Genomic DNA, 22,012 nt, shown 5'->3' on the forward strand with positions numbered 1-22,012 from the left:
CAGACAAATTCTGCTGTTTTCACTCAGTCTGAATCCAATATATAGCAATAGTATTCTTCCTTCCAAGATTTGGCCATTTGTGAATGTTGAAATAGAGTATCACTATCAAATTATCCCAGTCATGAATCTCTGCACATTCCTATATGTTCACTGAAGCAGCTACTCTTTTAAATACATTGCTTTTGCTTCTCTTTCACTCAAGAGTATGTACATCACTTCACATAGTAATAAAATCCTTTAAGATCCCCATTTCTTATTAGACTACGCAAATTAAAGTACATCTTAGGCACAGGGCAGGAGGGGAAGCAATTCTGCACTTACTTACAATGGGCTAAATTCAGAAGTACCTTAGATGTACCCCTGCGCAAGTGAGAGCACAGTTTTGCCCAAAGAGTTTAAGGAGATTTAATAGATGAGATCAAATTGTTGCATGAAGAAAATCATTTAAAATTGAAAGCCTGGATCAGAGTCAGATCTGTTGTGATCGCAAAAGGAGCTCATGCATAGTAGAGACTGTGTATGCAATAAAAATATTCAAAGACTTGTTAGTCTAACATTTCCTTTGCAATATGATTCAAGGAAAGACCAAGACTGCGCCTGCTTGTACCATTGTAAAAGAAACATTTTTGTTTTGCTGGGGCTGCAGTTATGGAAGAGGTCACTAGACCTTTAACATCACCAGTGAAACAGACTTATTACTCCCCTAAGACTCATTCATCCTTGTCACAAAATTAAGAGCTACTTTCCAAAACCAGCAAACTTTGCAAAGTAGTTTCCTGTATTATAATCTCCAGATCGTTACAAGTGTGAGGAAGAGCTGCCCTGAAGACTACCGGTACTGTCTCCAGACAAAGTGTCACCACTAACTGATGCCAACATTGCTCTAGTGGGAGCTGTACTGCCCTAACCTCACAGGACTCCCTGTCTGTCTAGAGGTGGTGACAGGAAACCAACACAAAATGTGAAGAACTCTTTTTTCCCTTAATGGAAACGTGCCTCTGCCATTCACAATTGGAGGAGACAGTCAAGTGCTGTCAAACAAAGCTAAAAAAGTTTCTTTGACTCCTCTGAATGCAATTATTACATTTGAAGGTGGCTTTCCCCTGTAAATCTGAAATTACAATTACACATTAGAGCATTTAGACATAAAGAGCCAGCCACAGCTATAGCTCGATTCGCGTGCAGAATTCCCATTGACATCACTAGGGAGTTCCGCCATGGACTGAGGGCAGTATATGGCCCAAAGCCCTCCAAACGTCTTCCTGCTTTTGATTAAAAGGAATATGCATCATGTTTCCTAGCAGCATTTTGTTTTCATAATTACTTTGGAGGCTTTTCCTGAGCCCCTTTGATTTTATTCTCCTTCCTTCTTAATGGTCATAAGGGGATATAGTGATTACTTCAGGACTAGCAGCTGGTGCTAGAGTAACACAGTCGGAATACTCCAATGAGATAGGACCTTTCTTCCCCAATTAATAAACCCTCCTGATCCCATCTTAGTCTTTTCTCCCCCCACCTCCAGCCTACCTATTGCTAGCAGCTCCTGCCATGTTTTCCTTCTGATTGCCAGAGATTAATCTTTCCTTCCTGAGGTGATGTAACACAGTGGTGAATTAGGCCCTTAAAGTCTAAATCTGACTTCCCTCCCCTATTCTTCTGGGCCATCTCCAATGATGAAATTTCTCCACCCTTTGTGCCTGATTCACCGCTCCACTTTTACGCTGGCGTAACTAACTCTAGGGGTAAAAGCAGAGTAACACTGTGGTGAATCAGGCCATGGGGGTCTAATTCTGACTTTGAACAGAATGGTTTATCTTCAAAAAAGAGTATTTTCAGCAATGTTGAAGACCACAATAGCACAATGTATTAAGCTCCTTTGGCTTTAAGTATTTCATTGGGAGGAGCATGTTTATTTTTTGCTAAACAACTGGCCGCAACTGAGGAGGAAAAAAAATCCTGAATATTTGCATAAGTTGGAGGTCGCTTCTTACTGAATATTATATTTTAAAACAATAATTGCATCTGCAGTTAGTGGTTTTGTACTGTGTTTAACCAGGTTACCCGCAATATTTCCCACTCACAATCAATGTGAGGCCACAAAAAGTAGTCACAGAATCACATAACTCATGAAGGTCATTTGCTGTATTGTCTGTGAACATATATAGCAGCTATTTTATTTAACTGGTTATAAAACAGATTGAAACATAAGAGCCTTAATTCAGGCAAATATTATGGCAAATATCTTGCACAAACAATTGGATTAGCACATATTGGAATGGCACAGTCAGAAAAACGGACGCTCCTCCTTTCCATACTCTGTGCCCTCAGGTTCCTTAACTTCAACTACACAAGTCTCTGCCTCTGAAAAAGATATGGAGGTCATAGTGGACAATTAACTGAACAAGAGTTCCCAATGCGATGCTGTGCCTAAAGGAGCTAATGTGATCCTGGGATACATAACCAGGAACCTCAAGTAGGAATAGAGCGGTTATTTTAACTCTATAGTTGGCACTGGTGTGATCACTGCTGGAATATTGTGTCCAGTTTGGTGCACAAAATTCAAGAAGGATGTTGATAAGTTGGAGAGGGTTCAGAGAAGAGCCACAGAAATGATTAAAGGATTAGAAAACATGGCTTACAGTGATAGACTCAAAGAGCTTAGTCTATTCAGCTTAACAAAGAGAAGGTTAAGGGATGACTTGATTACAGTCTATTTGGCTCTATATGGGGAACAAATATTTAATAATGGGATCTTCAATCTAGCAGAGAAAGGTAGAACATGTTCCAATGGCAGGAAGTTGAAGATAGACAAATTCAGACTGGAAATAAGGTGTGAATTTTTAACAGTGAGGGTAATCACCCATTGGAACAATTTACCAAGGGTCATGATGGATTCTCCATCACTGACAATTTTTAAATCAAGATTACATGATTTTCCATACAATATGCTCTGGGAATTATTTTGAGGAAGTTCTATGGCCTGCGTTATACAGGAGGTCAGACTAGATCACTAGGTCCCTTTGGCCTTGGAATCTAGGAGTCTATGAAAGTCAAAAAACACAGAGATAAAAATGTCAGAAGCAAACTCTGTGGGTGAAACCCTGGTGCCACTGAAGGCTAAGGGAGTTTTGCCATTCTACTTAATGGGGCCCAGATACCTGTTTATATCATGCTTATCATAGTAGTATCTCAGGCTCAAAAGAAATGGTTTCTCTACTTACAGAGAATACCTTTCTCCCATTCATAAAGACATTTTTAAGGACCAAATTCTGTCCTCAGATATACTCATGTAAATTGCATTAAAATCCATGGGCCAAATTCTCCTTTCATTTACATTAATGCAACCCTTGACTTCAGTTATACCAGTGCAACTTCATGGAAGTCAATTGGGTTGCATCGGTGAAACTGAAAGGAGAATTTAGCACAGTGGGAATGGACTGTGCACAGAATCTGGCCTTAAGTGGACAAAATTACTTCTAGAAGCCCTTCAGTCTTCTTTTCCTTTCCTAGCCCCCAAAATAATGGCCCTCCAGTGAAAATGACTGCTGGACATTGAAAAAAGAGTGACATTGAGACATAAATTAATACACTTAGAAATAAACCCAGAACAAGAATAACTTGGCAAGCAAAATCCAAAGTACAGAGGAGTTGAACATCTCAAGACTAAAGCACTTATCTTCAAACACAACGGGCTTATCGACATGGTGGGGCAGTGCACTTTACTGGGGTATGATTTCTAAAGTGCATTGATATGTTGCACATTAATTGGTCAGTGTCAACCCTGCTGGTGCACACTAACGGTTTCCTAGCACGCTTCAACAATACATCAAAGCACAGTTAGGAACGGGCACATGCTTATCTTTACACATTGCGGGTAGTCCCAGTAAATCCAATGGAACTACTCACAATACGCAAAGTGAAGCCTCCATCCACAGGAATGGAAACAGCAAGTGATTTATGTCAATGTGTTCTAGGGGGCTCTATTTTGTAGGAGGAACTTTCTTATGCACTGAAAATGTATCCACATACTGCATACAGCTGTAATATAGTTTAAACTAGTTTCCTTTTCATAACAAATGTGCTATTACATTATTGACTTTGACAATCTGTTAGCCAAAAAGTACAATTCATATGATAGAGCTGTGCCAAATCGCAGAGATGGATCATGAAAGGGATAAGGGAGGTGCAGAGCCTCCCACACTGGGAACATTGGGGCAAGTTGTTCCATGGCCAGGTTATTACTGATTTTTAAAAAAATGTACAGGAAGAAAATAATCTAAATCTTTGGTCAATGTTCAGAGATTTGGGTTTTTTTGTTTAAAAAAAAAACTAAAAAACAAAGTCACACCTTTACCAGCTAAATTCTCCTGACACTGGGGTTTTTGAACTTTAAACCAAAGTTTTTGGAGAGCTGTTATTAGACAGTCTGCCTCTTCTGAGATGTAATATCATGCAGGGTTATGAAAAGTGAATCTATTAAAGTCACATTTAAATCCATTCCAACTAGAAGGCTTGATTCAGCCAGCTGCCAACAACTGGAACTCCCAGTGATGTCAAAGGGAATTCTGTGCACCAAGGGCTTGCAGGGTGTGACTCTAGGGTTTCAAAATGTGCTCCCAAAAAACAAGCACTTTGAAAGTCCAAAGGCTTAAATTTTTCAGTGTCCACTAATTCTGGGGGCCTTCATTTTTGATTGCTCCACTTGAAACACTTAGTCATCTAATCTTGGGCACCCAAAAAATTGAAACAACCAAAATTAGAGGACATGTTTGAAACTGTGGTCATTGGTGATCTATGAATGTGGCTACTTTAAATTGTACTGAAGTAAAATCTTGTTTAGTTGCTTCATCTTCAAGATCTGGTACCCAGAATATTGTAAGAGGGGCACATAGCAGGAGTATCGTTGAATATTTCACCATCCATGGAATAGTGCCAAGGAGATAAATTAGCATACATGAACACTGACAATGCTAGAAAAGACCTTGAAGAATGACAAATTGGAGACTGATAATCGGATTAGGACTATACAAAACAATTCTCATTGCTGAGCAAGCTGCAAACCAGTTAGCAGGCTCCCTTCAAATTCAGTGACAGATTTGATGAGAATGAAAAAGGCAGTTGCCATGGCTGAAAACTTAACCTACTTTGCTGTAAAGAAAGAAAGACCATTTGGCTGTGAAACTGGCTAAATTTCCTCTATAAAGATAGAGTTGATTTCCTTCTGGGGAAAAATTCTCAAGTTTGCTAGTATGAAAATGTTGCTACTGCCTACATGTGAACTGGCCAGAGGCAATGGCAATATGGCAACCTGGAACCAGCATTTGTTTGAATTCCTGCAAAGCTCTAGGATTAAAATATCGAAGTAACCACAGTTATTTGTTTTCCCCAGCTCTGTCATGAGAGCAGGTGGCAGCAGTCATGGAAGGCTGAGCGAAGTGCATGTTTTGTGCAAAAAGAAAATGGGCCCCACCCCAGCAGCTGAAAAAGAGTCTGACCAACAGGCCGGTGGAAAAGACAGTGTGCCTGCACCCAGAAAGACAGGTCTGAAAGTGACAGACAGTCACTGGGGAATCCTGCCTTGGGGAAACCAGTCAGTCAAAAGAGCTGGCATGCTGCTAACTTGGTATGTTTCTTAAACATATTCATCCCATTAATATGATCTGTTTGCAAGTGGAAAACCCTGCCCACCTCACTCCTGTGAGTAACGCGAGTGTCCCATTAAAGGAGGTGTTCAGTGAAATGACCCACGGCAGACTGGTGAGCAGATTGAGAATACAGAGCAGGATTTGGCCTCGCGATCATAGGGAACTTGCAGAAAGCCTTCCTGAGTTTAAAATTCCAATGTCCTTCTCCCTCCTCAGCTCATAGGGTTTCTATGGACTCACGCACTATACGGATCCCAGTTTTCTTAGTGAACTGCAACAAAGCCAATGCTCTCAAGAATATTTGTTTCTTTTGCCTGACGCATCAGTTCCTGGTTGTCTGGGGCCAGAGTAACTACTGCATAGACTGTGCACTCACCCCCCACAGCAACTCAATATTGGCCACTCCAGTGGAAAAAGTGGTTTTATATTTTGACTGGCTTCTGAAAGAATTTCATGTGGCCTGGCTGGATGATAATGGAAACCTAGGATCTTGAAAGTAGCATGTTGAGTGTTGGGGCATATGAGATTTTCATCTCATCTTCTTCAGCAAGAATTTTCATTACCCCACAGGGGAAAAGGGCCTTATATCTTCCTTTCTGTGTATATAACCTTTTCCTCTGCAATAGGATATTTGTATTACTGAACTGAAAGGCTTAATATGTCTATTCTTTTCTATCCAGTTCATATTCGAAGTCACTCTAATTACGGAAACGAGTAACATTTTCTAAACAATAAGCGAGGACTTCCTGTACAAACAATATTAACTTTCATGATTCAGTTTCTGTGTTTGTAAATAGCAACAATTTACTCTTCTGTGCAGAGAGTTAAAACATGGGAAAGAGGCACCTTAGTGATCCACACGGTGCTAATATGGGGAATTGACTGACACATATGTCCTGTGACGGGAAACAATACATAACTAATGGTGATCCAGATTTTATAACAGTTTGTTTCCCAAGCACCCAGAAATTAGTTAAAAATATTAAAACCTTCAAAGGAAGTTTATTTATTTGTTTCCAAACTGAGCTCAATAAATGCGTTCCATGCTGGCTTCCAAAAAGCACTGATTTAAGTTAAGAGACACTTTCATTGCATGCGCTTTCCCTTATAAATGATAACGCCATACTGATTCCACAGGAGAAACAGCAGATTGCAGCAGCAGGAATCATAAGGCACTTGGATAAGTCAGATTTCTGTTTTTCTGTGGTTCTTTTATGCTCGTCATCAATTTGTTTTGTATCTTCACCCTTTGAGGAAGACTCGGGAAGCTTGATAACAGCAAAGGTAAGCTTCATTCCCCTCACTCTTTCACAGAGCTCACACTCTTCCTTTCCTTCCCTCCCCCCCGCCCCAGTGCATCCTGGGAATGGTAATTCCTAGACTCCAACCTACAGGAGCCACCTAGGAACAAATTTACAAACACAAACTGGGTAGCATTTGCACCTAGCTAGATATAACAACTGTCCTTTTTTCGTGTATTCACAAAAATGCATCTCCCATGGCTTGCTCAGCATTTCTTCCTGAAAACTGTAAAATCTATGTAGGCTCAATAACTTTTCTCCCCACCTTACAAAAGTTCAGAGGAATACATTCATCAGGCACAGATCAAGCAGTTACACGGCAACTTATTCCATTATCCCTAGGCTGGCGCATGTATCCATTGTAGTTCATATTGAGATTATCAACACCTGGTTCTTAAGGAACTGACACACCACTGAAAGCAATGTCAGATTCTAAAAACTTGGATGCCAGAGATATCTCAGCTTGGGACAGGACTGCCTCTTGAACAACCTTTCACAAGTTTCCTGGGAAGCCAGGTGAAGGGTAAAATGTTCTAAGAATCTAAGTCCCATTTTCAAAAGAGGCTTAGGCACTTGGAATCTAAATCTCATTGAAAGTCGACAGGCCTTAGGCTCCTAAATCACTTAGGCACCTTTGAAAATTTTACCTGGCATATTAAAGGTTTTTTCCTGCCTGAAGAGACCACTCTGTCTCTCAGGACCTGATGTTTCTCTCCAGCCATCTGCATCCACTAGGAAGCCCACCCTGATTCTTGTGCATCTGACATAGATTCTCTTTCAAATACAAGAAAACAACACACAACACATAAAGCACTCAAGAGGGAGAAAGAGGGACAGTGTCTCAACTTAATTCAGTGATTAACAAGTAGTGTTAACACCTAGTGCAGGAAAGAGAATGAGAGAGAGAGAGACCAACATGTAGGAGTCTCCTCTATGTAGCAATGTAGACCTAGCACATGGGTTTTCAACCTGGAGTCAGGATGTCAGGTGGTCACAACTACCTTTGCTCTTCTCATATTGCTAAATGGGAGAGTATTCTCAGCTAGATGGAGTGGAAGGTTCAAGGGGGTTCGCAATAGGAAAAAGGTTAAGAACTACTATTCTAGAAAGCTGCATATTTTCATGGGCAGCAGAAGATGTCAGTCTATAAATTAGTAACCTCCTACCTTCTTTACACTTTTAGGGATACGTTCATAGCTGGCTGCCCAGAGTTATGCTACTGAAAGTCACATAGGTAAATGGTTAAACGCTGAGAGGAGTATATACTTTCATAGTATTGTTCAGAGGTAGAAAAAGCAGAAATGACTATAAATTATTGAGCAACTCTAGGTAAGGCAGGATATAGACCAAAATGGACAGGTCTCTTGTTTTTTGTCAGACAAAAACAACAGGTCTGATTGGTTCCACTTTTACACAGCCTCAATCATGTTCTTTGTTTTGCAAGACCAAAACCAAGAATGATCCAATCCAGCATCCACTTCAACAGGGGAGGCAGACACATAATTCAGAAAAGTTTCCATTTTGGATTCTATCTATTGCAGATTTTTAAAATCTATTAATCTAATGCCTGACATTAATCTAGTCACTTTTTTGCTGTAAATTTCAAGGAATTAAAGCTCAAGGAAGAGTAAAATTCAAAAGCAAATCCAAAACCTGTATTATAACTTTATTTTATTTTTAGTGAATTCTGTGCTTGATTAATATCCCTGCAGAGAACAAGGCCAGCAAGCCATTCTTATTATTATAATTTAACTGCCTAATGCAGGCATTTCCCACATATTACACAATCTTTGGTTGTTGAATACAAAGGAGCTGATATTCAGAATGATATAAAATAGAATCAATACATTTTATATCTGATAGAATTCCAGAGTACTGAATGTTTTGAAAGTGACAAACACTTAAACATTAATTTTCTACAGGATGAGAAAATTCCCCTGGTAAGCTGGAAGGTGGATCTTTCCATCTGCAACAAGACAGCATTTGGCATCCTTTGGCCAGATAGCAGCCTATGGTCTTTTAATGGTAATTAACATCTATAAGGAGTATCAAGACAGAGATATTTTTGAATTACCATTTGATACCGTGAGATGGTTCTGTGATGCCATAATCATTTCACAGATGCACATCTGGTCCATTTCATTTCAGATAAATCAATCTTGCAAAATTCTACTTGCCCAGTGTGATGTGTGCTTGGATTTGGGTTTTTTTCTTCCATTCTTTTTCACTAGCAAATAAAACGTTGGCACTAGTTTTTTGCATTATCAACCAGCCTCACAGTAAATGGTGGGCAAGCAGATTTTGTACATGGGCTGGTAAATTTGCATGACCATTTTGCAAAGCCGAAGATGTCATTCACATGCATCATTTAGATATTTAACGACAGTTGACTTGCAGCACTTTTGGCCACTTTAACACTGTTGAATTTAAAGTACCAAAGGAGCATTTAAAAAAATTGGAATCTTACCGTTAATAAATATATAGACTGTAGATTCTGTCTTCTTTCTTACAGCACTTGATGATGCATATTTGCAGCTATAGTATCCAGTGTCATTTGCTTGAGCTCTGCTCAAGGTCAGGCTACTACAGAACTGTTTGCCATTCCTTCCACAGGCAACTTTAATTATTTTCAGCCTTTTGCTCTCCTTACTTGGAGCTTCAGGCAGAGACCATGAATGAACCATTTCCCCCCTGCAAACACAGATAAGGAAATAAAAACAATGATGTTGGGCTACAATTATATAGCTCCAGTTCCCAAGCTTTCTGTTTTATTATATCAGGCTATTTCTGGGGTTCTCTTTAATCTTTTCTCCAAAAACAGCAACGGAAACCACAGAGAGTTATTAAACAATTGCCATTGAAGTTAGGCCCCCATTATCCCCCCAACACTGTTTTTTCCCCCCGTTTCATTTACCAAAAGAAAAGAAAAAAAGAGTCCTGTGGATTAATACCCAGGAAAATTATCCAAGCCAAGTCAGCTGGTTACCTGCATGTGAGATTTAAGGTCTGGCCTGCTTGAATGACGTGCTGTGCACCTTTTATACTCAGTTCAGGACCTTTTAATTTTGACCCTGAACTAGATCCTAGAAAAACAATAAGAGAAGCATTAACAATGGTAAATAGCCTTCCCATATTCAATCTGCTCACATTCACAGTGTTATCATCACTACAATGTTGCAGCGTAGCTGTTGGGTTTTTTCCCACACACACCTTCCTCTGGGCCAAGGAAGCTCTTACTCAGGGCCCAAGAACCTCTCCTATGGAATTAACACACAAAGCGGGGAAGGAATAGAGAGGAAACCTCTGCAAGGTTCCCCACACTGAGTTTGCTCCAGAATTGTTTCATTCAGGGGGACATGATTTTCCCACATGCAATAGGCCCTGTACCCTGTGGATCAATAGTAGACTAGTAGCATCCATATGGCAGCTCACTGCCCTCATAAGCCTCACACTGATCACTCCCTGGCTATCTATCATCAATGGAACAGCACTAGCAGGGCTCCCACAGCTAGTCACTGCCTCAAGGACATCTCATTGTGTCATCTTTCCATAAGGAACTCCACAGGGCCAGCAGGAGGACAATGCAAGCCCCAGCCCATTCCCCAGGTGCATGCCTGGGTTCATGGAGAGCTCTCTGTGCAGGCCAGAGAAAGAGGGAGAGGATGAAGCCATAGAGATGGCTCTCCTTTCCACATAGGAGGCTGAGATGTAGGTGTGGCTCTCTAAGGAGACACAAGCAGGCCCTCAGTTATGCTGAACTCTTGTATAAAACTCTCTGCAAAGTCAATGGAATGACTTTGAAAAGGCTGAGTAAGGATGGCAGGATTTACCCCTTTTCATTTAAAGCCATAGCCCCTCTGTCTAACATCCCCTACGCTGCAAGCTCCTCTACTCTAAAGAAGCCTTGTAAGGCCACTTGGTTTGTCTTTGCCCATCATTATAATATTTACATGGAATCTTTTATGTCAAGCAACCTAAAATATAGTCCTTTAAAAACAAGTAACAGAATACCTGTGGGGGGAAAAAACGTCAATGCACTGATCCTGATCCCCACTCACATCAATTGCAAAGCATTCCAGAAGTTAGCAGTATAACAAGCAAATGTCAACTGTCTTAACCTAAATTTAGGCACTACCAAAAGTCTGGAAAATGAAAGTGATGAGGATTTTGTATTGCAGTAAAAGAGTATCTGTAAACCTGAAAGGATCCAAGAGTAGTTCTATTTGAAGAAAAAAGGAAAGTAGTTTATAGCCAATATATGAAGGGGACAGCATTACATATACAATTATATTGTCCATTATGCACTGAAATATGGGGGAGTAAGAGTTTAATCTGTCTATTTTAGGTAATTTGAGGGGGCCTATCACAGTTGTATCTAGGCACCAAATAGCATAGAGATCCATTTCCATGGTGGCCTCTGTGCCTCTCCCAGGTTCAGCAGCTTTTGCTTATTAGGTGGTGTGTGCATGTGAATTTCTTGTCTGTTATTTCTGGAAGGCTTTTGCGTGAAGACACATGTCTTGAATCATGTTCTGAATATGGACAGGCTCAAGCTTAGTCTTATCTCCTTTGGTAGCTCTTTGCTTAGCTGAGGGCCTGCCACCAAAGACAATCTATCTTCTACTTTGGAGGTCTTCACCCTGGGGACTGTTAGCTGCATTGTCCCAAAGGAGGGCAGATGACTTGGTAGTCTGTGAATGGAGCAATAATGTAGCTGGGCTGTGAGCCACTGAGAGTCTCAATAAGCAAGATAAAGTCTTTTAATTGGCAATGGAAGTGAACTGGGAGCCAGCTGTGGGTGCATAGCACTGAAGTGAAGTGTTCTCAGCAGTCTTTCCTGCTGGAGATGTGAGCCACTGTGTTCTATACAAGCTGGTGTTTCCTTGTTGCTTTCCTTCACAGCCCCAGATGCAGTGAATTGCAATAGTTTTGTATGGGCACTGTGTCCCTTGGGGCTCCTCTGGCAAACAAGATGTAATGTGCTGATTAGTATGTCTGTATGCATGTGCACTATTGCCCTCTCTACCAGATGGAATGTCAGACCTGCTCATTTGCTGCCATTTGTATGTCTGGTGGTTGGCCAGCAGAGAATACAAACCCTACTACAGTTAACAGAGGTTCTCCTTTGACTCCAGGTGCAGACACAGAAGGTCCAGAGTTTGAGCCGTGCTGTAGACCATGAAGTACTTGTGACCAAGGTATGAGGTAAAAATGCTGACAATTAAGTCATATGCATCCATAGAATCATTTCTATATGTATCTCATAAACTATCACCGTGTGCAAAATTATATAAAGTTAAATTAATAAAATACAGCACTACCTGAGGTTGGCTGTCTGCCTACAAAGAGATTAAATGGCAGTTCCCTGCAAAGATACGTTTAAAAAAAAATCTATACTGGATCTCTGCAATTTGTCTGAACACTGGTGAGCTGAAATGTGGAAATCAGTCTCTCATAAGAAAGCTGACTTTTAAAAAACGATGTCACGTCTTTCCCTCCAAATCAAAGCGTTTGTCTGAAGACTATTGTTTTAAATAGACAGTTTTGACAAATCAGCATAGCAATGGTCTGGTAACAGGTGATACATCAGTTTTTATTGTGTCGTCCTCATCAACAGAATTGTTATAAAAGATAAATTCTAGCCCATGATGACATTGGTATGTGTCAAACATCAAATGCCTGGCAACCCATTCTGGGAAATAAAAAACCCAGTATTTACAAAAGTCCAAACAATCCTTATAGGCTGAAGACTGAATTCAACTTGTATTTGACATGACATATTAAATACTTATGCTGTGGTGAAGTCATCAATCCCTTTTATGGTTGCTTAGTCCAGACTAGAACTTGAGGGGGACCATGTGTGGGACACAAGAGAGTGATTAGTCAATCTGGGAACTCGAAAGCCAGAGAGAACCACAAAATCTTTCTGTGCTCAGCAGCCTCTCAAAAGAATTCCCTTTACATTTATTACAACTGAGTCCCATCTCTCTGCTGCGCTATACAGTATTCTGCAGTTGCAACATGTAAGGTCTTAGCAAAAAGGTGGTTTAACCTGCATTCAGCACATTCTAAAGTGAGAGGTTTAGAATGCATAGCATTTCCTACTTTTTATTTCCATAGCATCCTTAAAAGTCTGCCCACAAGCAATTTATATTGCCTCTTTTCCTATTGCAACTAAGCATTATACTAATGTTCTTGTTTATGCTGAACCTCGGGGGGCTGTGCCTTAAAAACACAATCTATCTGTGACAGGGTGGACTAGGCCCTGAGGCCCCCTGCTGGATGCCTTGTGGTCCTGCCACACCCTGCCCCAGAAAAGGACAGTAGAGAGGTCCTCAAAGCTGCCTAGAGCGGCTGTGTGGGAAGCAGCCAATCAGGGCCCAGCAGGTCAATATAAGAAGAGCTGCAGGGCCAGAGTGAGTTTAGTTCCTTGCTAGAACTGGAGGAGAGTAGATGTGCTCCAGGCTGGCTGCTAGGACTCCACAAGAACAAGGCCTTGAGGTAAGAGTGAAGAATGTGCAGGAGCCATGGGGAAGTTGCCCAGGGAATTATAGCAGTAACACAGTTCATTTAAAGGGCCATGGTGGATGGCTGCTACCTATAGGGTCCCTGGGCTGGGACCCAGAGTAGAGGGTGGGCCCCACCAGCCACTGGGAAAGTGACCTGGACTTTGAGGCAACCCAGAAGGGGAACTGCCCTGCTGAAGAGCTGGGGCCAGAAAGGGCCTGAGATGGTGAAGACACTGCCTCCAGGGAAGAAGCCCTGGGGCACTGCTCTATTCTGGAGCTGGAACAAACAGAGAGATATTACAGAGGGCACTGAGAGAGGCCCCTGTTGGACTTGTACCCCAAAAGGGGTTTGTGTTGCTTTTATCTCACAGACACACTGTGTATGACTTGGCTGAAGGGCTGAGTCACTGAAGACCTGCCAAGAGATCCATCAGCCAGGTGGGTGCTCGTGAGAGGTGGGTGCCACCCCAATATAAGAACTAAAACCAAAAGCAGGCTCACATCTAACCGAGAGAAAGGGGGCCATTCACAAGAGATGAGTGCCCCCAAGAAAAGAATGTGATTGCAGTTTTACTGGCCAGAGAGAAAAGGGGGTGCCTGTGAGAGATGGGTGCTGACCCTGTTACACTGTCTTTAACCATTTGTATTTACTGACACACTGGAAAATTGCAAGTAGCCTCTTCAAAAGAAATCTCTTTAAAATATTCCCTGTGTATTTCTGCTGTATTTCTATAGCACTTCTTCAGCACACTCTAAAACCTGGGATATTGAACAGCACATAGCTGAGTAATGACATCAGGATTTGGCCCTGAGGCAGAAAACTTAGTTAAAGCCCATTGAAACCAATGGGAATCATTCCACTGATTACAATGGACTTTAGAACAGACCCCCTAAAGACACGAGCTGAAGTGCACCGAGTATTGACATGAGGGATTTCCAGCAACATTGCATGAACTCTTGTAGACACTTAAGGTCTAACTGATTTTTCAATTCTGAATCACTAATGCTAGATGTAAATACTAACAATCTGATTAAATTTGCTCTATAATAAAAATCCAAGAAGGGCTGCAACTAACCAGTAGTGGTCAGGCAGTTGAGAAGAAAAATTCAGACACTTTAGCTTAATTTTGTCAATGCTCTCAAGCTAAACAATTTGAATATTCCAATGACCATGTATTTGATTATGCGCATTCCTTTATTCATGAGGATTCTAAGATTCAGGCAGCAAGGAAAATTGTTATTTATTGTACTGGCTTCCTACATAAGGGCAGAAGTCAGACCAGTGGTTGGAAAAGCTGGGTGCCCATGACAATATGTACCACCAGCTTGACCTTTACGAACAAATTATTATTAAATACAATAGCTGCCATAGATCAATGAGGATCAGGGCCCAATTGCACTAGGGTCTTGTTGGCATTGACACTGTACAAACAAAAAGGAGACACAGCCTTTCCTCCACAGGACACAATCTGAGGCTGTCTAAACCGCACAGCTTACAGCGGCACAGTCATGTCGCTAAGGCTTTGCCGCTGCAAGGCACACAGTATAGCCACTCTTTGTCTCTGGGAGAGAGCTCTCCTGACAACAAAATAAAACCACCCCCAACGAGGAGCGGTAGCTTTGTTGGTGGGAGAGTGACTCCTGCCAACAAAGCGCTATCCACGCCAGTGCTTTTCATTGGTAAAACTTGTCGTTCAGGGAGGTGTTTTTTCCCCCCCACACCCCTGAGCAACAAAAGTTCTAACAACGAAAGTGCAGTGTAGGCATAACCTAAGAGGTTTTCTTGGGATTCTATCTCATGGAGTGGGTATGGCCTAATTGCCACCACTGAACTCAGGTCATCTACCGGGTGGTCCAGAACACTAATCGCAGGGTCAACCAGCTAGTCATTCATTGGAGTGTTCTGGTTTTGGTTTGTTTTCATCTGTTTGTTTTGTTTTTTATTCTGCTAATGGTGAAGGATCAAAAATGTTACAAATGTTGCTTTTTTTTTTTGTTAATGTATGGTATCAGAAGCAAAAATGTCCCTGTACAGAATCTCAAGAAATGCCATTCAGAACCCTTATAAAATAGGAAACCCTGGAAATCCATGCTTCATAATAATCCAGGAGACCTGCCTCATAGTTACCTAGCTCAATGCAGGAAATTCTCTAAGCATCCCAACCTGTGATCAAAAGAAATCCCAGATACATTTGATATGTATCCAGGTTTTGTCCTACTACATACATTAACCATATCTAAGATACAGCTGTGTTTTGTAATCACTGTGCGTGGAATTTAAAAACCGCTCTAGTGTTGGCCTAACCCTGCTCCCATTGAAGGAAACTGGATTCTTACCATTGCCTTCAAGTGCACTTTAAATATTTAAACTCCAGTAATTAACCACATTAACTCTTAGGCACCTAACTTAATATTTGCCCTAACAGACCCAATGTATAAGGCTTGACACGTTTAATATTTTAGATTTCCAGCAACAAAGGCCTGAAATACAGAATCCTATTTGTATTAAAAAGTCCACACACACAATAATAGAGTGTTACCACTTAAGTGGTACAGGTCTGAAGAGAAATAGCTTTTCTTTACATTCCATCCCTGCATGGGTCATTAGCTTTCCTACACTTTTTTTTTTAAATGATACAAAAATGATTCAAAGAACAAATGCAATAGGGTTTGACAAGCTTACCAGAAAAGACAGAGAAAAGGAGAATAGCACAGAAATTCCTACTGTCAATATTTACAAGGGGATCATGCCTTCTGTGTACCTTCTTCAGGCATTTTACTTGACACTGGCTTTTTGGAAAGGTCATGGCATAACAGGACATGTTCATTCATCATTATGCCTATCGCTAAGCGACCATCAGCAACCTACCCTTACAGTGACCTATATTGGCGTGTAACTTCTTTTCATGTGACAACAAAATGACTCTCCCCTCCCCCATATTCATTTTTTTTAAAAGTTTGTAGGACACATTTCAGTCAGCCAATCGGATTACTGAACCAATTGGCACAAACACTAGTTTAGGTCACAAAAGTTACCCAAGCTGCCTAAAGACAGGGTCAAAGAACTGTTTGAAAAGGCACAGAATACAGCTTGGGCAGTATTTGGTATACAAGGTAGAGTGATCAGCTGATGATGCAAAGGAGCTAAAGAATAAGTGTTTTGAAGTATGTTCTAACATGTGATGGAACTACAGCACCCTTTTTGCACTCAGAGTACAAGTTTCTGTTTACTGACTATTTTGTGGACTTATAAATAGGCTTATTTCACATTATTGTATACCCCAGATAAAATAAATGTGTATTTGTAAATGTTACTGATATTGTGTCTGATCTACAGAGTACATATATGCCCCACTTCTGCAAACATTTATGCACATGAGTAACTGAACACATGGGATGAAATTAACAAAACTTCTGTCTTGTTAAATGTTATAATTTTTTTACTGACATCCCTTCACCACACCAGTTAGCCTGAATGTATTAGCTAAGCTTTTTTATCTACACAATGAAGAGGTTAATGAGAACGATCAGCTTATCTTTGCCAACTGCAATGTACACAGAGCTTCTGACCTTCTGGATTAAAGTGCCATCAGTGTGCAATAAAGTTATCCATCATAGCCTAATTGTTTTACTGAATGCTGGATTTGCATACATTTTAAAGCTCATTAAACATAGCTTGCCCTTAGTGCTTTCTATTGTCAAATATAATTTCCTCCCAATTTAAACAAATTTATATTCCATCATCAGACATAATTTTTATATTGTACAAGACAATCTGGCATTGGTAATGGATAAGGTCCCCTAAGGTCTCTCACCTCTCTAATTCCCACTATTCATCATTATTCTTAGCCTGAATAATTTAAAGATTCTTCATTTAAAATGTGGGCTAGATTGTGCATTTCTTACTTACGTGTATGAGTACAGCCTCGTATGAGTCAGCCCACTGAAGGGAATGGAAACACTCACATGTGTGTTTAACAGTGTAACAATTGCAGAATCTAGCCAAAGTAACTAAAAATGTGGAACCATTCAGCGGGCCTCTATTTGAAAACAATGGTCATACACTGATTTACACTAACTGGCTCATTATATGGCCATTGGCCAATCTATTCTTCTGTCTACATGATTTGCTCTAGTCTAATATATTTTTTAAAAGACACCTTTGTGCTCGTACATTTTTATTACAGAATTCCTGTTGGCATACTGTTACATTGTGACCTTTTCTGAAGAAACTGTGTGCTGTTAGGTGGGTAAAGTCAATTTATTTTTGGTTGGAATATTTGTACCTGTGCATAGTTTTGGTTCCATTACTGAGCTAAATGATACCTTTGCCTAAAAATAATCTTGAGGGGCACTTTGAAGTCATTTAAAGCTCTGATTTCCTCCAGTTGCAAGGAGAGCTATTAACCTTTAGTCTATCTTTGATTTAACTCTCAGTATATTTTTTTTTCAGTTACCATCCATATTGCATGTGGCAAAGCAGAAACCTAACAAACAGCTACAGTGCAAAAATGCGAGTTATTTTGACTCTCTCTGAAAGGTTCATGACACCACCTGCTTCTTATATGGTAGCCCCCATTACCTATTATAATGAATGCCTCACAATCTTTAATGCAGAGGTCCCCGTAGGACTCTAGGGGGGTGCGGAGGAATGTGGGGCAGGGGGGGCAGGAGGATCTAGGCCAACCCCATAAGGGGCAGCAGGGAGCACCACCTAGCCCTGCTCCGCCCCCAGCTCTGCTCCAGCCCCTGGCAGTGGTCCCGGCTGCAGCTCCACTCCAGCCCCAGCCTTGGCCCCGGAATGCAGCCCGGCCCAACTCCGGCCCCAACTCAGCCCTAGCCGTGGTTCCGTTCCCAGCCCCTATACCCATATTCACGCCTCCCACCTCAGCCATGGCCTGGCTCCCAGGCAGGGGGGGGCACAGATGGAGTAGGGTAAGGTATGACCATGAAAAGTTTGTGGACCACTGCTTTAATGTATTTATGCTCACGGCACTCCTGTAAGGATGGGATGCGTTATCCCTTTTTAGAGATGGGGAACTGAGGCACAAAGACTTGCCCAAGGTCACACAGGAAGTTTGAGGCACAGCACCTTGTCTCCCACATCCTAGGTTATTGCCCTAACTGCTGGACCATCCTTCCTCTTAAGTAGGCCATCTCATTAAAATAGCATAATGGAATGGTAGCTTTAATTTAAATGGAATTATGTAGGGCAGTAGCACTATATATAGTAGTAAGAGTTTGTAGGAGTCAGCAAGGATATCAACAGCAGTAATTAGAAACACACACCATGTGTTCATGCTGACCTGCCTTGTTTCTCACTGACTCTGCTCTATAACTCATGCATGCCTTGCTTGCAACCGCCTTGTCCTATTTTACTTGCAAGTTCAAGAACATCATTAAAAGTTACTTGCATACAAAATGGGCATTGCCACATCAGAATGATAATTCACAGATTCTTAACTTAAAGCCAGAAGGAACCATTGTGATCATCTAGTTTGACCACCTGCGTAACACAGCCCAAAGAATCTCACCCACAAATTTGTCCATCAAGCCCAAAACTTCTATCTGAGCTACTTTATTATGCCCTAAAAATCATTTGATCGTTTAATCAGACCATGAGAGTGGATGAGCTAATCTCCCAGTGGGGCCTGATCCAGCACATTTTGAAAATCTCAGTTTACTACTATGTCAGAAAAATCCTGTGTATGGTAATTAGCACCCACTCTGGCTCCAGGTCCTGGAGACAAAAAAAGGCAGTCAGATATACAAATGAGTAGCTAGCTGCCCGTGGGAGGTCTTGACAGACAGGAAAATGTACAGAGCCTCCCAATGGGCCCTTTTCACCAAACATCATGCTCAGGTCTGGATCTGAGATTGAGATGATTCCACTATTGCTTAAAATGTATGCATTTAGCATTTTGAAAAAATAAAAATTACCAGCTACTACACAAGCAACCTGTAACACCTAATAGTTAAAACTCTCTGGCAGTGCAATTCTGACAACCTCTCAACTGAATACTTGGGTGGTACATGCTAACAGGTCTCCAGCAGTAATGTTCTTGTATGTGTATGTATTCTCATATGTACACAGACATGTACATCCCAAACACTGGCTCCTCTTCGGAAGGAACTGCAGGAGTGAAAATATCCCTGGCCTAGTGGAGAAGTAAAGCTCACAAGAATCTGGCCTGCAGCCATTATATTTAAAGGTGTAAATGTCTTTGTCGATGGCATCTAGAAATATAATATCAAGTTACAGGTGAGTGCATGAAATAAACTTGCTTGCCAATTAGCAGCATCCAAAGTTCTGCCATTTCCCATAGTACATTGACCGCTATGGTCACCACAAAAGTAGTCAAGACCATAAAAAGGATGCCAGCAGTGCAATGCTCTGAGCCCAGGTGTTAGGTGCTCAGAGAAACTTTCTCCACTCAGATGCCAGACCACGATATGCTGCACAAGCTGAACCTGTTAAGTGGCTTTCAAGGACCATCCTTTACAATTCACAGTATACGAGCTGATCAACAGTCTTCACATTTTGACATTTCTATTCAGTTGCAAAATTCAAAATTTTGAGGTAAGGTGTGAGCAGTGCCTGCTCAGCCCACTGGAGCATGTGGAGTAGTCATGGTTCCATTGGGTAGTTGTGTATTAGTGGTCTGCTACAGGGCACATGGAAGGAGAAGACCATCACACCTCTAAACCTGTACTGGTTGTGTGCTGCATATCCCTAGCCTTATTCTCTTAGCTCATGACATCTGTCATCACTTGTTATGAATTTCTTTGAATTCTAATACTGGGTATAAATGTTCATCAAATCATCATTTTTGTTTTGTGAAATGTCTCTTTATTAGCTAAGTATTTGGAAAGTACGGTAATACTATAGCATAAATACAGTGAGGCCAAAACTTCTATACGAGTCATGTAAAATTCCTCCATAGAGCAAACAGATGAGTTTCCTCACTCCACCTAAACTGAACGAGTACACAATTTCTTTCCTAGCAAGCTTCCTAACATTCATTATAGCTTCTCTTTCATTAGAAAGAAAACAAGTTATAACAGACTGGATTTGGGGAATATTTCGTATGGCCATCTAAACACTCAGAACTCTGCCTACAACTCTCTGGGAACATAGGACTGGAAGGGATCTCCTGATGATATGGAGTCCAGTCTCCTATCACCAGCAACCCCATCATATAATCCAGTTCATCAATTGATCAAGCTTAAAACTAGTTACATTGTTTGCCCCCCACTATTTCTATTCCAGAACCTCCCTGCTCTGATGGTTAAAAAACGTCTTTTAATTTCTAGCCTAAATTTAATCATGGCTAGTTGTCCTTGCACCGCCATTGTTCTTCAGCATAAATAGCTCTTCTCCCTTCCTGGTGTTCACCCCCCTGATGTATTTATATAGCGCAACCATAACCTCTCTCAGCTTTCATTTTGTAGGCTAAACAAGCCAAGCTCTTTAATTTCCGCTAGCTCCATCTGACACCTCCGCCTACCAAATTCCATCTATTTGACATTTTGTCACTAATCAAGAGACAGAAGAAAACTCAGTGACTAAGTAGAAAAGTTGCAGCATTTCCCCTTAGCGCAAGACTTGTTATTATTTTCAATATTTCCACAGATAACACCCTAAAAAATGCTGTAACTTTAAAAGAAAAAATACAACGGGAATGTTACTTTCATCTTCTTTTTTTTAATCTGTAAAACAGACCCATGCACAGGAAAAACCTAATGTAACTATTGACTTTTAAAACTAGAGGGTCAAATAGGAACAGCGGATTCAGAGTAAAGGATTTTCCCACTTCCTCTAAGACACACTCCATACACCTTGTGTAGGGGGTAAATTTGACCCTTTCTTGGTTTGGACTTTAATAAATAAATCAGCAATCAGACAAAAAAGGCCAACCCAAGACTTTTCTCCTGAAGTTTGGCTGTTCTTAGAGTACTTAGCTCAGTACAGCTCAGCCCACTGCCTAGATCCTCTCTGTCTCATACCCAAGCTTCCTCTAACAGGGCAGCCTAGTACTGAAGGCTGCTTGTCCCTTTTTTGTTAGGGACATCCTCCCTTCTGGCAAGTGTGGTAGGGCAAGACCAGCTTTAAGCAGTTGTCTGAAACAGACCACTGACCTCCTCTTGCTTTGGTCCAGTGTGTGATTTGTCAGTAGATTAGGACCTCAGACTATTAACCAGCTAAAAGGACAACAGTGCTAAATTAATTGCAGTCATTTAACTCCATCTCAGCAAATCAAATGACATTTGGCTATTAGAGCTGCAATAATTATGACCTGATTAATGGCCCAGTTCATGCTCTCTTACAAGGAAACCTGTGTGGAAGGAAAAGGAACAGTTCCATCATGGTGGCTCATTCCATTCCCCACCCCCCCAATATAATCACAGGGCAAGATCCATCTACAGAAAGGATCTAGGGAGTATGAGATTGCACCATTTTATGAATATACCCCAATTTACAAGGGAAAAATATACACCTATTATAATTTATTACACCACAGCATCACATTAGACAAGGAGAGCTGGATTTTTTTTT

The 22,012-nt window shown here is 41.0% G+C and overlaps 1 protein-coding gene across 1 annotated transcript in view; it reads right to left on the reverse strand.

The window, feature by feature from the left end:
* The window catches only part of LOC113406786 (vascular endothelial growth factor receptor 1-like), a 147,537-nt gene that overhangs the window by 117,334 nt on the left and 8,191 nt on the right, over positions 1 to 22,012 (reverse strand). The window contains exons 2-3 of the mRNA XM_026653493.1: positions 9,933 to 10,029; positions 9,414 to 9,637 (exon numbers count right to left, since the gene is read on the reverse strand). Of these exons, the coding sequence (XP_026509278.1) occupies positions 9,414 to 9,637; positions 9,933 to 10,029 (321 nt within the window). The remainder of the gene's footprint in view (positions 1 to 9,413; positions 9,638 to 9,932; positions 10,030 to 22,012) is intronic.

This window comes from Terrapene carolina, unplaced genomic scaffold (assembly GCF_002925995.2).
Source record: "Terrapene carolina triunguis isolate 2854851 unplaced genomic scaffold, T_m_triunguis-2.0 Scaffold139, whole genome shotgun sequence".
NCBI lineage: Eukaryota > Metazoa > Chordata > Testudines > Emydidae > Terrapene > Terrapene triunguis.